This window comes from Dasypus novemcinctus, chromosome 1 (genome assembly GCF_030445035.2).
Source record: "Dasypus novemcinctus isolate mDasNov1 chromosome 1, mDasNov1.1.hap2, whole genome shotgun sequence".
In the NCBI taxonomy this organism is placed as follows: domain Eukaryota; kingdom Metazoa; phylum Chordata; class Mammalia; order Cingulata; family Dasypodidae; genus Dasypus; species Dasypus novemcinctus.
In genome coordinates this window covers 97,905,365-97,921,729 of record NC_080673.1, presented here as the reverse complement: position 1 = coordinate 97,921,729, position 16,365 = coordinate 97,905,365, and the positions used below count along the sequence as shown (strand labels likewise).

The 16,365-nt window shown below is 33.8% G+C and overlaps 1 protein-coding gene across 4 annotated transcripts in view; it reads right to left on the bottom strand.

Moving 5' to 3' along the window:
* LOC101437745 (sodium/hydrogen exchanger 9B1) overlaps positions 1 to 16,365 on the bottom strand; it is a 70,491-nt gene that overhangs the window by 22,504 nt on the left and 31,622 nt on the right. For all 4 annotated transcript variants that reach the window (XM_071215289.1, XM_071215295.1, XM_071215293.1 and 1 more), the window contains 3 exons: positions 9,129 to 9,299; positions 7,601 to 7,743; positions 6,361 to 6,488 (listed from right to left, as the gene is read on the bottom strand). In XM_071215289.1, coding sequence (XP_071071390.1) covers positions 6,361 to 6,488; positions 7,601 to 7,743; positions 9,129 to 9,299 — 442 coding nt within the window. The remainder of the gene's footprint in view (positions 1 to 6,360; positions 6,489 to 7,600; positions 7,744 to 9,128; positions 9,300 to 16,365) is intronic.

Here is a 16,365-nt window from a genome sequence, read left to right as displayed (position 1 = left end):
GTTGAAAACCATTGATAAAGAGATCATTTTAAAGGCTTCCAGAGAATAATAACACATACAGAGGAGTGATGTCATCAAAACAATGATGTAAAATATCTCCTGAAAAAGCCTCCCCAGAGATTTAGTGAACAAAAAGATCCCACTTGCCTAGAACTCTGGAGGCTGGTAGAGAGGGGATAAAGACTCCACAAATGTTGAATCGAAGAAATAGAAAAAAATCAGATAGGAAAATTAAATCCTGGACTGCTAATCCATTTCCTAGTTCTTTTCCCCTCATTCAGTCCCACACAGCTTGGGAGTTGCACAGAGGTAGCAAGGCACAGGTCCCTCCCACCATGGATAGAAATTGTAGAGTGGCTCACACTAGTGAGTTAGAACTTCACACATATCCAGGCATGGGGACCTAAGTCTTCAGAGACCCAGGGCAGAATGCAAGGCACTGAGGAGTGCTGCATACAAAAGGCCTTGGACAGGGGTGAAGAGAGACCATGATAGAACTGCTGGCAAAAACTGTTGTACCCTCACTTAATGCAGTTTTAGTTGGCTGGAACAACTAAAGGCAAAAAGAACTTTTTTGAAGTGACCCATCTTTCTGAGTTGACCCCATCTGACTCCCTGGAGCAGGCTGCCCTAAGGGGAAGAAATGGGAGGCAGAAAATTCTCATGGGAAAAAAAAGGGGGTGGGGTTTAAATCAAACTGCTATAAGATAGGATGGGTTCCATAGCTGTAAATTGTAAGGAAAATGGAGCACCGAGTGAGGGATGGAATTTTAAAAAATCACAGGAGCTGGGGAGAAAAGTCTGCACAAAAACAAACATAACAGATAAAGATTCCTGGATGAGGAACAGAGGAAAGGAAAGGAATTGTTTCCTGGAAGTGAAACAATTCCACAAAAAGTGCAATCTTAAAAATTGTACTGCCTATCCGGGGCAAGTATCGGATGAAGAAGAGCTGAGAAAATATGAACAGTTAAACATGGGCCATGCTAAAGTTCTAAAATAAGTTAGAGCAAGCTTCAAAGAAGAGCTTTAGCACAAAGCCAATTGATAATAAAACCTTAGACAAGAAGGAAAACTGACCTTCAGAGTTAACTCATCAAAATAATCTGAAGCACAGACATCAGTCAAAAAGTACAAGCCATAATAAGAAAAAGGAGAATATTCTTCAATCACAGGAAAAAACTAGAACTTCGGAGGAGACTCAGAAGTTGGAACAACTAATCAAAGATGTTCAAACAAATCTACTAAATCAATTCAAGGAGGTGAAAGAAAATATGGACAAAGAACTAAAAGCTATTAAGAAGAAAATGTGTGAGCATAAAAAAGAATTTGAAAGTATAAAAAGAAACATAACAGAAACTGTGGGGATGAAAGTCACAATAGAAGAGATTAAAAATACACCAGAGGCAAATAACAGCAGACTTGAATAGATAGAAAAAAGAATCAGTGAACTAGAAGACAGGACAATTAAAATCACGTAGTCAGAAAAAATCAGATAGAGAAAAGGATAGAAAAAAATTGAGCAGCGTCTCAGGGATTAGAATGAAGCACACAAGCATTTGCATAATAGGTGTGGCAGAAGGAGAAGAGAAAGGGAAATGGCAGAAAGAATATCTGGGGAAATAATGGCTTATTTATTACCCAACTCTTATGAAAGACATTAATATACAAGTCCAAGCATCACAACATACTCAAAACAGAATAAATCATTAGAGACCTACTATGACACACATACTAATCGGAATGACAAATGCCAAAGATAAAGGGAGAATTATGGAAAGCAGCAAGGGAAAAGCAATTTCTCACATACAAGGGATCATCAATAAAACTAAATGCCAAGTTCTCATCAGAAAACATAGAAGCAAGAAGGCAGTGATATAATACACTATATTATAAATTATACCATATATATTATACTATATAATAAACCCCAGGATAACCACTAAGAAAGTATTTTAAAAGTCATACAGAAACAGAAATGAAAAGGGACAAGCCAGATAAATCACAAAAGGAGGTTACAGTAAAGGAAAAGAGAGACAAAAGTTAAGACATATAAAAACCAAAGGACAAAATGGCTGAAGTACTGCTTTTATAGAAATAACACTGAGTGTTAATGGATTAAACTCTCCAATCAAAAGTCATGGGTTGGCAGAATGAATTTTAAAAAGCATGGTTCAACTACATATTATTTACAAGAGACTCACCCTAGACTCAAAGATACATATAGGTTGAAAGTGAAGATGGAAAAAGGATATTCCATGCAAATAGTAACCAAAAAAGAGCTGGTGTAGCTATACTAATACCAGACAAAACAGACTTCAAGTCAAAGCTGTTACAAGAAATAAAGGACACTATATATTAATAAAAGAAGCAATCCACAAGAAGAGCAATATGCTGTATGGGATACAGCAAAGCTGTGCAAAGAAGGAAATTTATAACCCTTAATGCATACATTAAAAAAGAAGAAAAAGCTAAAATCGATAACCTAACTGCACACCTGGAAGAACTAGAAAAAAGAATAGCAAATGAATCCAAAACCAAGTGAAAGAAAAAAAAATAAAGACCAGAAAAGAAATAAAGGAAACTGACAACAACAACAACAACAAAACAATAGCATGAATCAACAAAATCAAAAGGTGGTTCTTTAAGAAGATCAACACTAGAATGAAAAATTTATTAGAAGAGTTAAGGCACCTCAAGTAGCCAAAAACCTCTTGAAAAACAAGAATGAAATTGGAGGAATCACACTTTCTGACTTAAAGGCATATTACAAAGCTACTGTGGTCAAAACAGCATGGTATTCATGCAAGGATAGATATATCAACCAATGGAATCAAATTAAGAGTTCAGAAATAGATCCTCACACCTATGACCAATTGAAAAATAAATATTTATTTCTTGACCCCCCTCATTGTTTGCACTTGTTGTATCTGTTCACTGTAAGTTTGTCTTCTTTTTGGAGGTATCAGAACCAAACCTGGGACCTTCCATGGGGGAAAGAGGAGCCTAATCGCTTGAGCCACCTCCGTTCCCTGCTTCGTTGTGTCTCTCTTTGTGTTTTCATCCTTGTGTTACTTTGTTGCATCATCTTGTTTTGTCAGCTCACTGTGCCAGCCCATCACATCAGCTCACAGTCTTGCTACTCTTATTTAGGAGGTACTGGGAACCGAATCCTGGACCTCCCATATGGTAGGCAAGAGCTCAATCACTTGTGCCACATCTGCTTCCCCCAAATGATTTTTGACAAAGCTTCTATATCCACTCAATTGGGAAAGAATAGTCTCTTCAACAAATGGTGCTAGGAAAATTGGATACCAGTAAGCAAAAGAATGACAGTGGAACCCAATCTTACACCATATATAAAAATTAACTCAAAATGGATCAAAGACCTAAATGTAAGAATTAGGACTATAAAACTGCTAGAAGAAAATATATGGAAACACCTTCAGAATCTTGTGTTAGGCAATGGTTTCTTAGACTTTGCACCCAAATCACAAGCAATGAAAAAAAAATAGATAAATGGGACCTCATCAAAATAAAAACTTTTGTATAACAAAGGATTTGTAAAGGAAGTGAAAAGACAACTTATTCAATGGGAGAAAAGATTGGAAACCACATATCCGATATAGGTGAAATATCTAGAATATATAAAGAAATCCTATAACTCAAAAATAAAAAGACAAACAACCCAATTTAAAAATGGCCAAAAGACTTGAATAGGATATATATAAAGCTAAAAAAACACATGAAAAGGAGCTCACTTCACTATCTATTAAGGAAATGCAAATCAAAACCACAGAGAGGTATCATTTCTTACTCACTAGAAAGGCTACTACAAAAAAAGCAGAAAGTTAAAACTGTTGGAGAGGAATCATGAAAAATAATCAATAATTGAAAATTGTGCAGTAAAAGAGAAAATAAGAACAAAGAGGGGGAGCAAATAGAGAACAAATAATAAAGTGGTAGATTTAAAAATTATCAATCATATTGATAATTATATTAAATGCAAATCATCTAAATACTCCATTAAGAGAGATTACACTCTTAATTAAAAATTAAATTATATATTGTCTATAAGAATCCAACTTTAAAGTAAATAAATATGTTATATTTCTATTTATTACCATTGAATAATAGGAAATTAAAATAAAAACAATATAACTTGTAAGAGTATCAAAAATCATAAAATACTTAGGAATAAATTTAACAAAATATGTGTGAAACCTGTTTAATGAAAAATATACATCATTGCTGAGAGAAAATAAAGAAGACTGAAATAAATGGAGAGATTATACCATGTTCATGAATTCAAAAAAAATATTGACTAAGTCAACTGTCACCAAATTGAGCTATGAATTCAACCCAATCTGAATCACAACCTAGCAGACTTCTTTTGGGTAGAAATAGACAAAATGTGTAAATAAATCTATGGAATTTGATACATGATAAAACTGACATTTCAAATCAGTGGGGAAAATAAGAGATTATTCTATAAATAGTGTTGAGATAACTACCTATTCATGTGCAAAGGAATATAGCTAGATCCCCACACATAAGAAATTCTAGATGTTTTTAAGACCTAAACTTTAATGCCTGAACTTAAAAATAATAATGATAAAATATAGGAGAATATATTGGTGATGATGGAGGAAAATGGGCCTTTGGAAATAAGACACACAAGAGAGTATTGTACATAAAGAGATATATTAGTAAATTTGATTACATCAAAAATTGGTACATCAAAAGAAGCTATAATGCATCCTGACTACCCTTCCCTTTTTTCCAGTTTTCAAGGTCAAGTTAATGGTTTTTGTATCGGCTATTCTATCTGTTGGAAATAAAAACAAAATATCCCTTTTAGATTGAAAAAGTATCACCAATGTTAAATGTCAAGTGATATACTGGGACAAGATATTTTCAATGCATGTAATAGACAAAGCATTGCTATAATAAATAAGAAAAAGAATAACTTAATAGAAAAATGGCAAGGGATAAGAGCAGGCTAGTCACAGATAATGAAAAGCAAAAGAAAAGCAAAAGGAAAATACACATATAAAATATACTCAAGCTCACTAATAATCACAGAATATAAATTAAAACAACAGAGATACCATTTTTAAATTTCACTAGATTGGGGAAAAAAATGACAAAGTTTGGTAACATCAAGCATTCTCAAGGATTTGAAAGAACAACAGATACTCTTACACCCTGTTGGTATAGGACAAACTGTCATGGCTGTGTTTACAGAATTTAGGCAATATTTGTCAAAGCTGAAAATGCATATAATCTAGGTAACTATTTTAAACTAATTCACATATGTGTGAAATGAGATATATAAAATGCTACTTTTGTACCACTGTAAATAAAACCTGGTCTAGTCATAGAAGTAATACTATACAATAATTAAAAGGAATGAACTACATCTTCCAATATGTATAGATCTAGAGAAAACTGCTGAGGTAGAGCAAATTGCAAATTGAAACATTCTTTGATTTTATTTATAAAAAAGCACACAAAATAATACTTTTTCAATGAGTTCATATATATATATATATGCATTTTTAGAAAATTTGAATTTATTTCTAAAGGTCCAGATTGATAAAATAAAACTCATAAGAATTGTTACTTTAGGAAGGGATATGGGCACTAGTATTTGAAGGTCAAAGGGCACTTCACTTTTACCTGTAAGATTCTAATTTTTCAAGAAAAAAATGCATTTGGGCATTACTTTTATAAAAAAATTTTTAAAAAATCCATTGGATTTGCAATAAAAATGTCATGGATGAGCTTTCCTATAAATTTCACTGGAATGGATAAGTGGAGACTAAAGTTTATTGGGTTGAAAATGAAAAGGAGTTCAAGATTTAGAGACAGTGATTAGAAGATTATTATTTAGAAACATTTAGCCACAAAGGGAAAGGTATGGTGGATAAAGATAGATGGGACAATGAATCTAGGGGAAGTGTGTTTTGTTTATTTGTTTGTGTTTTTAAAAAGGGAGTTTTATTTATGTATCCAAATTTATATAAAATTTCTTTATACACACACACACATATACATATAGTGTATGAAGTGTGAGGAAGGGGCCATTATATAGATAAAAATATATAGATTATAATACAGGGGAAAGAAGGAAATTGCTGAAGCAAATTATCTTGGTACCATATGTTTGAGAACTATGTATTTTTGTCAAGGATATAGACTGGGACATGGCTTTTTTTGATCAACTTATTTCCAAGGTTTTTCCACCATTGTGAAAATAATTTTTAATGAGAAGATTATTTATACAATATTCTGAATATTTCAAACATTAGCATATTTAACTGACTATTTTCATGAAGAAAAATGAGAAAAAGTTACCCTAATAGAAATGCCCATTGCCAGGGAAATTCCATAAAGAGGTGGGAAAAAAGAGCAGCTGAACATGCCTCCACAAGGCATGGACCCATAGACAATCTTAAACAAACTCTCTTCAAATGCTGTAGAGCCTGAAATGTAAAAAGTCACATTTAGGTAAACTTACAATGACCTACAAGAAAATTATTTAAGCAAATATTGAAGTATATGATCTTGTTTTAATAAACTTCTACTAAACTAGATCTCATTTTGCCGGATTGTCCCACTGGGCCTTAAAACTCTAATACAGTTCATTTACATGTCATCATAGATTGGCTTATAATCAATTTCACATGTTATAAAACAGTATTGTATTTTAATTATTAAAAGAGATCCATTTTTCTGGGTTTAAATAACTATTTCTACACTCCTTAATCTTCCCAGTAAATAGGATAATAATAATATCCTATATGTTTATATCCATTTCCATCATTTAGAGTTGAATTGTTTCATTAACTCAATAATTTTTCCATCATTTAGAGTTGAATTGTTTCATTAACTCAATAATTATAAATAGAAAATATCAAAAAGTCAAAAAGAAACTCACCTAAAATTATGTATTAACTAAATGAGAGAGCTTAAATTTTTTCTCATTGGCATAATTTTCTATGGGAGAATAAAATAAATCCTTGGACATAATGATTTATATTCTTAAAGATATTTCCATTAAACCCATACCTTTGCCTCATTTATTTGGGTAGATCTTACATACATAAATAGTTACCTTTAAAAAAAACACACCAAAATTTGCAATTCCTAGATAGGAATATTTTAAGATATTAGCTTTTACAACAGTACAAAGTTAATCAGGAACATAAATAACTCTGTGTGGAAAAGTTATGAAATGTAAACATTATTGAAATTCTTAATCTCCCTGAAAAGAAAGCAAAAACCTTTTATGGGATGACCTTATCCTTTGTTAACTGAAAAATAAATAAATCTTTATGGAAGAAGAACCACAAACTCCCAAATAATACAGGCACTACATAAGTGCCATTTATCTCTATGCAAATAATTAAATATGGTCTCTAACAGAATCCTTGTATCAAAGGGATGTCTCTTAATATTAGCAGTAAGGATGGCCAAAAATGAAATTAAGATTACAATATTTCTACCAATATGACTCCACTTGGAACAGCTGTAACAAAAATTCTACTCTCTGATATTTAAGATAACTTTACTTGTTTTATAAATGAAAATATACCTTTGGATCAAGTCCAAGCCCAGCTTGTATTAGTATGATGGTTAGAGCAGCATTTCTTAAAGTTGAAGACCACACACTATTAATATTGATGTGTTCACTGATGAAAGGAATATTCCTCACAGTAAAACCACCCAGTAACATCCCTTAAAAGAAAGAAAATGAAGCACGTCTGATTTAGTTCATTTATCCAAGAGAGAAAACAGAAATGTTTAATTTTCCCTCTTCAAACACACTATGTCTTTTATCAGTTTGGTGAGGCTCAGGTTACAAGCAGAGGAGGCAGCATGAATAGAGACAGATTAGAAATGACATATCTAAAAGGAGTGCAAAAAGCAGTTCAATGTTGCTAGTACATAAAGAGCAAGGATGGGAGTGTGAAGAATGAGCTAGAGGAGCCAGATAATGGAAAGTTTCCCCCAACCCCTCTTTGGCAGAGTAAGGTTTAAGCAGGGTGTGACATAGTAAATTTTACATTTTGGATGTGATGACATTGTTGAATTAGGTAGGGATAAAACTGGAACCCAGAGATCTGTTACAAGGTTCTATCATAGTTCACTTGAGAGTTGGAAACAAATAGCCTAAGGTAGGGCAAAGGTGGAAATTTTGGAGAGGAGGAACAAGATTCAGTGAATAGTTAGGAGGTGCCGCAAGAGTTATGGACATTGAGAGGGTGTTAGAAATAAATAGAGGATTGTCTGGGAATCTCTAATGACAGTGTACTCAAAACTGTGCTATACTGAATACTTAGAAAATAAAAGGTATCTCTTCCAGAAGTTCTTCCACTAATTTACTGATTTTCAGCCACAGAGTTATAGAAGAACGGTGGTGGAGAATTAGGGCATAATAATGATTAAGCAGAGATGCATCCATAAAAATACATAGCAGAGGGAGCAGATGCCGTTTAAGCAGTTGAGTGCCCACCTACCACATGGGAGGCCCCGGGTTCAGTTCCCGGTTCCTCCTGAAAAAAAACAAAACAAACAACAAGCAAAATAAATAATAAAACCAACTCAGAGAAGCTGATGTAGCTCAGTAGTTGAGCACTGGGGTCTATGCCCAGCCTCAGGTACCTAAAAAAAAACCAAGAAAACAAAACGACAACAACAAAAACATAGTGGAGATGCTCAAACAGCTATCTCAAAAACCATAGGACCTAATAGTGTCCTAGTCACTATATTTGAATCTTGTTATTTCACTTCAGTTAGGTTCTCTACAGAAAAATTCAGACTTTTCCAATTTTTTTTCTTTTTCTGTAATAAATTTGAAATTAAGCAAAATAGGTCCTATTAAACAAAAGAGTTATATTTTGAGGCTATTCAAATAATTTTCAAAATGTATTTTGGAAAATATCTGTATATATACATACACATATATATATTTTACATATATAATATATATAATATATACATATATAAAGGAGTTCTATATATCACATTATATTGAAATAATTCTATCTAGTTCAACTAGAAAATGTTTATAATTTACATATAATTAATAACAAAGAAAGGAGAGCTAATTATACACTTACCAAGAAGAGGAGGAAGTTGAGGTACAGAAGGTATTTTAATGACTTCCAAAAGTTTTCCCCCAAGAAGGGAACAGTAAAAAATAATGAGCAGTCCAAATAAATTTCCACCAGGAAGAACTTCAGAGCCTGAGAATGACCAAGCTACACTCCATAATAAAAAAAGTATAATTCCTGAAATATTAAAAAGTATACATCTATATCTCTACATAGTCAGAGACAAGCACATAGAGAGGGTGAATTCTACTTCATCAAATAGCATATTAATAGCCAGCTCTATATAATGATACATACTGTATATTTACATTGCTTTGCAGTATGGTTGCTAATATATCTACTTAACATATATTCCAAAGTTCCTGTCAATTTATGACACATGTTCTTAATCTGAACTTGCATTCCTGAGGATGTGAAGCCATTGCAAATAGGACCTTTTTTAAAATATATTTTTTATTTTTTAAAAGATTTTTAGGTTACATAAATGTTACATAAAAATAGGCTCACTCCCTACACCTCCCACATATTTTCCCACACTAACATCCTACATTAATGTGGTACATTCATTATAATTAATGAAAACTTTTGGAGCACTGCCACTAAGCATGGACTATAGTTTATATTGTAGTTTACACTCTCTCCCACAGTTTTGTAGGTTATAGCAAGATATGTAATGTTCCATATCTGTCATTGTAATGTCATTCAAGACAATTCCCCAATCCCTAAAATGCCCCATATTATACCTGTTTTTCCCTCTCCCGCCCTTAGAAACTCCAGTGGCTACTGCTTCCACGTCAATGATATAATTTCTTCCACTAGCAAATTGATGGGTCCTTAATACTGATAACTGTACTTATGAACCTTTACTCTTTTAACTGAAACAGGCTAGTATTATAGGGTGTCTAAGAGTTACCTCCTGAGAGCCTCCTTGTTGCTCAAATATGGCCTTTCTCTAAACCAAACTCGGCATATAAATGCATTACCTTCCCCAGCATGGGACATGACTCCTGGGGATGAGACCCCTTGGCACCAATGGATTACTACCAAGCACCAACTAGCGATGGAACTGGAAAAAGACAAATGAGTTTATATGGCTAAGAGACTTCAAAGTGAGTTGAGAGGTCATTCCAGAGGTTACACTTACGTATGTTTCAGCAGGATCTCACTGACTGCCAAAGTAAATACCACCTCAAATAGTGGGGCTCATGAGGGCTCTGGAGATATCCAGACACTATAATTAGGGCAGATAGCACAGAAGTTTGATGCCTTGCCTGTGGGCCCTACTTTGGAATTTATCCCTGTGGGATAGCACTGGACTCAGTTGTGGTTTCCCTAAACACAGCTCTTTAGACACTTCTATTTGAACCTATAATTTGTACTAGGGTTGATAGGTGTACGTCCAAGAGACTAAAATCTTTGGGCTGTCCACCTGTCCACATCCCAGGTGGGCCCTGAATCTCAACAGATTTGCAATACCTACTCTCCAGTTCATTGGACTCACCCAGGACAACCAACAAGGAGATAAAATGGACAAAAACCATCTCAAGGAACCACAAGAGTCTACAACTGCAAGCAAAAGAGTCCCATCCATCTGCCCCATGGGATCAAAGCCCCCCTCTCAATTAGAGGTTGAGTGGGCTTCACCATCCCAGAATCCTCAGGACTGGGGCATGAACTTTGGACTAAAACTTTGGACTTATTGTGATTCTAGCAAATATGACCTTTTGAAGGTGTTATTTTTTAGTTAAGGTGTAATCAAAGGAAGCAAGGTTGGCCTTAATCACAACTATTGGAGGCCTTATAAAAAGGAGAAACTGGAAACCAGGATCAGAAAAGGCCAGACAGAGAAGCAGAAAGTTAGTAGGAACCTGGAAGAGAAAGGAGAGGACATTGCCATATGCCAGGAAAGCCAAGGAATCCCAAGGATTGCCAGCAGTATGAGAAGGCTACAGATTTTGGGGAGAAAACAAGACTTGCCAATGTCATGACTTTGGATTTCCAGTGGCCTCAAAACCATGAACCAATAAATTCCCATTGTTAAGCCAACCTTTTGTGTGGTGTTTGTGATAGCAGTTCAGGCAAAACTAAGATGATATACTTTAGCAATAAGGACATAAAACCAAAAAGGAAGAAATGATGTACCAAGAAATTTGTACATAATCATGTAAATATAAACAAGTTTGGATTAAATAACACATTACTAATGATAATTGCTAAAAAGGGGTTATAAAAATGAGGTGTGGAGGGGACTGCCAGTAAAAATGACAGAAGAGTTGACAATTTATTCCTAAAAAAACACATATAACACTGAACAAAATTACAAAAAAAAAATGATCATTTCAGGAAAATTGACCAAAGGGAGATAACAAATTGAGATGTATTTATTCTTGAAAAAAGTGCTAAAATTTTGGATAAAACCACTGGGAGCCTGAGGCTCCTATTGCAGCCCCACACCCCAACCCCAAGTCATTTGGGAAAAAACTAGTCTTACCAGCATGGAGCTGGTTGTGAAAAAGAGCAACTTTTCTGCTAGACAGAGTGGTTTGATTTGGGGTGGAGGGAAAAATCCATGTCTTTGCTGACTAAAATTGGTTTGGGAATAGACAAAAAACTTGAAACTTTACTAATCTGAGTTTGCAGTCTTGGTTGGAACAAGTGACAGACTAGTAAAAATTTAACTGGGATATCCCAGAAGTGAGAGAGCCATAGAAGGGGGTGGGATAAGTTCTCCACACATGCATGACTGATTAGGAAAATATGCAAGCAAAGGGAAGACCCGAGAGAATATGGCAAAAAGTAAAAATGGAGACTTGAGCACTGTCTCCAACTTTGAATATGTTCTGCAAACCACCCACAGAGCAACTGGCAGAAAGTGGAAGCCTTACATGCCTGAGGGGCTTGAATGCAATCTCTCCCAAACAACTAAGCTCTGAAGACACAAGGGAAACTGTTTGAAAGACAGGCTAAAAGGAAAAAGCTGGTAAGATACATAGGCTGCAGCAAATAACTGGCAGACAGACATTACAGTTTAAGTACAGGCAAACTACCAAAGAACAAACAAACAACAACAAAACTCTTCAAAAGTCCACAAATATCAAACCATAAACCTGAATCCAGAGTTGTTATAATATGTAATCTAAAATGTCTAGTTTTCAACCAAAAATTACTAGACAGAAAAAGGAACAGAAAATTATGGCTCATAAAATTAAAAGGCAGCTTGTCATACCGTATTAAAAAGCAAGATACAACTATATGATATTATGTTGTCTACAAACAACCACAAAATAGGTTAACTATAAAATAGTAAAAGAAAAAACCTACAGGGTAATAAGATCATATCTTAAACTGAATGAAAACAAAACACAAGATATCATATTAATTCAATGTAACTAAAGCAGCATGTAATGTATAGCTTTAAAAGTATATTAGATTGAGTGATTTCAACAAGATGGCAGTATACAGTGTCATGTTGACTGCTCTCTCTTAGAAACAGAGAAAATGAATCAATGTTCAAACCTCTGAAAGATTTTCAAGACTTGAAAACAAATCAAATGCTGGATTGGAAGGAAAAAAACACACCTAAAAACAACAGAAGCGCAATGAGACAAATTTACTGGTCCACATCCCTTCCTTATGCTTGAATCCCCTCAGCAGTTTGTGCCAATCACAAGGCCTGAGGCCAAGGGTCATTTTACTTCCAGCCCCTGGCCACTGATCCACCCATGGTGGCAGCTGAGTGACTCATGAGTACTCAAGAGAATTCTTGAAAATTACAGGCATGTGCAGGGCAAGACAGAGACTCAGAAAGACTTGAGAAAAATGTATCTGCTAACTATAAACAGTTCTAAATGCTCAGTATACACTGGGATAAGTGTCGTAGAAAAGACTTAACACAGCCAATCTATGCTAAAACCTTAGAGAAGTGGGAAAAACTGACTTCCAGAGTTAGTACATCAAAATAATCAAATGACAAGACGTCAATTAAAGGTCACAAATCATACAAATGCACAGGAAGATGACCCATTCAAAGGAACAAATTAAAACTGAAGTGTAGACACTGGAACAACTAATCAAAGATGTTTAGTCAAAACCCCTAAATAAGTTCAATGAGCTAAAAAGAAACATTAATGCAGTCCTAAAGGAAACAAAGAAGACAATGCATGAACAAAAGGAGGAATTAGAAATTTTAAAAAAGAACCAAACAAACATTTAGGGATGAAAAACACACTAATGGAGATTAAAAATATACTAGAGGCACTTAACAGCAGATTTGAACAGGAAGAAGAATCGGTGAACTAGAAGACGGGACAATGGAAATCATGCAGTCTGAAGAGCAGATAGAGAAAAGAATAAAAATAAGTAATCAGAGCCTAGGGGACTTGTGGGGCAACATGAAGTGTTCCAATATATGCGTTACGGAAGTCTCAGAATGGGAGGAGAAGGAAAAAGGAGCAGAGCAAATATTTGGGAAAATAATGGCTAAAACTTTGCAAATCTACAAAAGACTAAATATGTCCCAAAAGCCCAAGATCTCCATATAGGATAAACTCAGACAAAATATAAGATAGCTCATGATCAAAATGATGAATGCCAAAGACAAAAGAGAATTCTGAAAGCAGAAGGAGAGAAGTGATGTGTCACATATCTGGGATCCTAAATATGATTAAGTGCCAATTTCTCATCAGAAACCACGGAGATAAGACAAAAATGAGGGAAAGTTTAAGACATTCATGGATTTTAAAAAGCTGAAGTCCACAAGACCTGCTCTATGAGAAATGCGAAAAAGAGTTTTTCAGGTTGAAAGGAAAGGACAGTAGATATCAGCTTGGAGCCATATGAAGAAACAATAGTTTCTGGTAAAAGTAACCACATGGGTAAACACAAATACCAGTATTATTGTATTCTTGGTATTTAACTTTACTTATTTCTTATAAGATTTAAAATACAATTGAATAAGAAAAAAAAGCCATATCTCCATTTTATGGGCATGCAAAATATAAAGTGGCAATATGTGACAAAAATAAAGATGGGGTACAGAGAGTAGAGGGGCTGAGATTATGTATTCAACTGAAGCTCAAAAACTGATATCATTTCAAACTAGTTGGTTACAGGTTTAGGTTGTCTAATAAAAATCCTATAGTATCCATGAGAAAGTATTTATGTACATAAATGGAAATGAAAAGGGGATCAATCTGTTTCATTACAAAAGATTGACTATACATAAAAGAGGGCTGCAATGAAGGAAAAGAGGGACAAAAATTTGTAAGATTTACAGGAATCCAAGTACAAAATGGATGTTGTAAGTCTTGCTTTATCTGTAATTGTTGTGAATGTAAATGGATTATATCTCCAATGAAAGATTTCGGATTAGCAGAATGGATAAAGAAGCATACTATCTGACCACAAGGAGAAGATGACCAACAGTCTTTTGTCAGCCAATGCAGGGACACACATTGTGTCACTAAAAACTGACTGTCTGCAGATACTGAAAAAGAGCATGATCTATGGATGCAAAAACTCAATCAAATTCTTGCTGATATTCAATTCTGGCAACATGATGCTTACTACAAACTTATAGGAAAGCCTTAAGGTGTGGCAAGTTTCCTTCTGCCTGTTCTTATAGAGGGTTTTTGAGCTATGTCATAAAGGTATGTTAAGAAAACACACTTACAAGCATGAGAGTTTTTGACTGCATTTTATGCTTTAAATACTAAAGGGTATGTGCCAATATTCACTACATATTATATAGTATTTATATCTTTTGTATTTAAAGTTTAACTGATGTTCTGTCATTCATAAATGATATTGCTAAATTTTAATTTAAAACCCTCATTTTCCTAGATATATAATTATTCAACTATTTATGGCAAAATATTTTTAAGCAAGAAATTTTGAGTTGTCTTCTTGGAGCATTTGTGATACCTTCTCTAGCCTCAGTAATTTTTTCTCAAGGTTATGATCATTTATTGATCATGATATGTCTTGTTACTAGAGTACTGAAAAAAGTTTCTATGGCACTTCCCACAAACATTTTTAGCAATGGAGTTAAACTTTTAAAAACAGCAAAAATATATTGGTTTAAAGCTGGCAGCTGCCTTCACAAAAGAGATGTAGCCATAGGGGATATTCCTGAGAATTGGGGTTAAATATTTTATATAGAGGGGTTAAATAATCATATGGTTTACATTTGCTCAGTTACTATATATGCAGTATGGCACATATTTCATAGAATTCAGGCTTTTTTAAACAACTATTTTTGCTACACAGCTCAAAGACTCTTCAATTATACCCAGCATATTAGTTCTTTTGGCTTCTGTAATAAGAAAAAAATGTAAATGGAAGAACTTTTATATTAAAAAGTCAACTTTTGCAAAGCTGCAATAGACTAATAATAATTTACCTGCCAAAGTTCTTGTCTTTTTTCTTCAGGTATATATTCAAAAGTGTCTAGAAACCCATTTTGAAATAATTTTAAAAACTAAGCCATATATTGCCTTTGAAAGTCTAATTCCTTTTTTTCTAATTCTTTTTTTTAAATAAAATATTGTAAAGTGTGGTCTCAAGTTTTAAATATACTTTGAAATTATTTTTTGAATTTTTAGTTATTGACACATTATTAAACACTAAATTCTGTCAGCTCCTGTCATTTTATTTTTTATTCAATTTTTTATTTGTCATTAAGCACATAATATACATATTGCTTTTCATATGTGTATTACAAAAAAATATTTTATGACCTCTTACCCAAACAAATATCTGTAAATGCCAAAAAAGCATGAGTCAATCATATGTTTTTTTGTCTTTATTTATCTTTTTAATGTTACATTAAAAAAAAAATGAGGTCCCCATATACTCCCCACCCCGCAACCATACGTTTTTTTACAAAAGAGTCACCTTAGACCCAGAGAAATAAATAGCTTGAAATTGAAATGACTGGAAAAAAAAAATCCAGGCAAATAGAAACCAAAAGAGAGTTGAAACATCTATACTAATATTGGACAAAATAGACTTTGATTTAAAAACTGTTATAAGGAACAAAGAGAGCAGCTATTTTTAATAAATAGTTTACTCCACCAAGAAGCTACAACAATTATACATATATATACACCTAATCACAGAACTCCAAATTACATGAAGCAAACACTGACAAAACAGAAGAGAGAAATAGATACTACTACAAGAAAAGTTGGAGACTTCAATACAACACTTTCATTAATGGAGAGAATATCTAGACAGAAGAGTA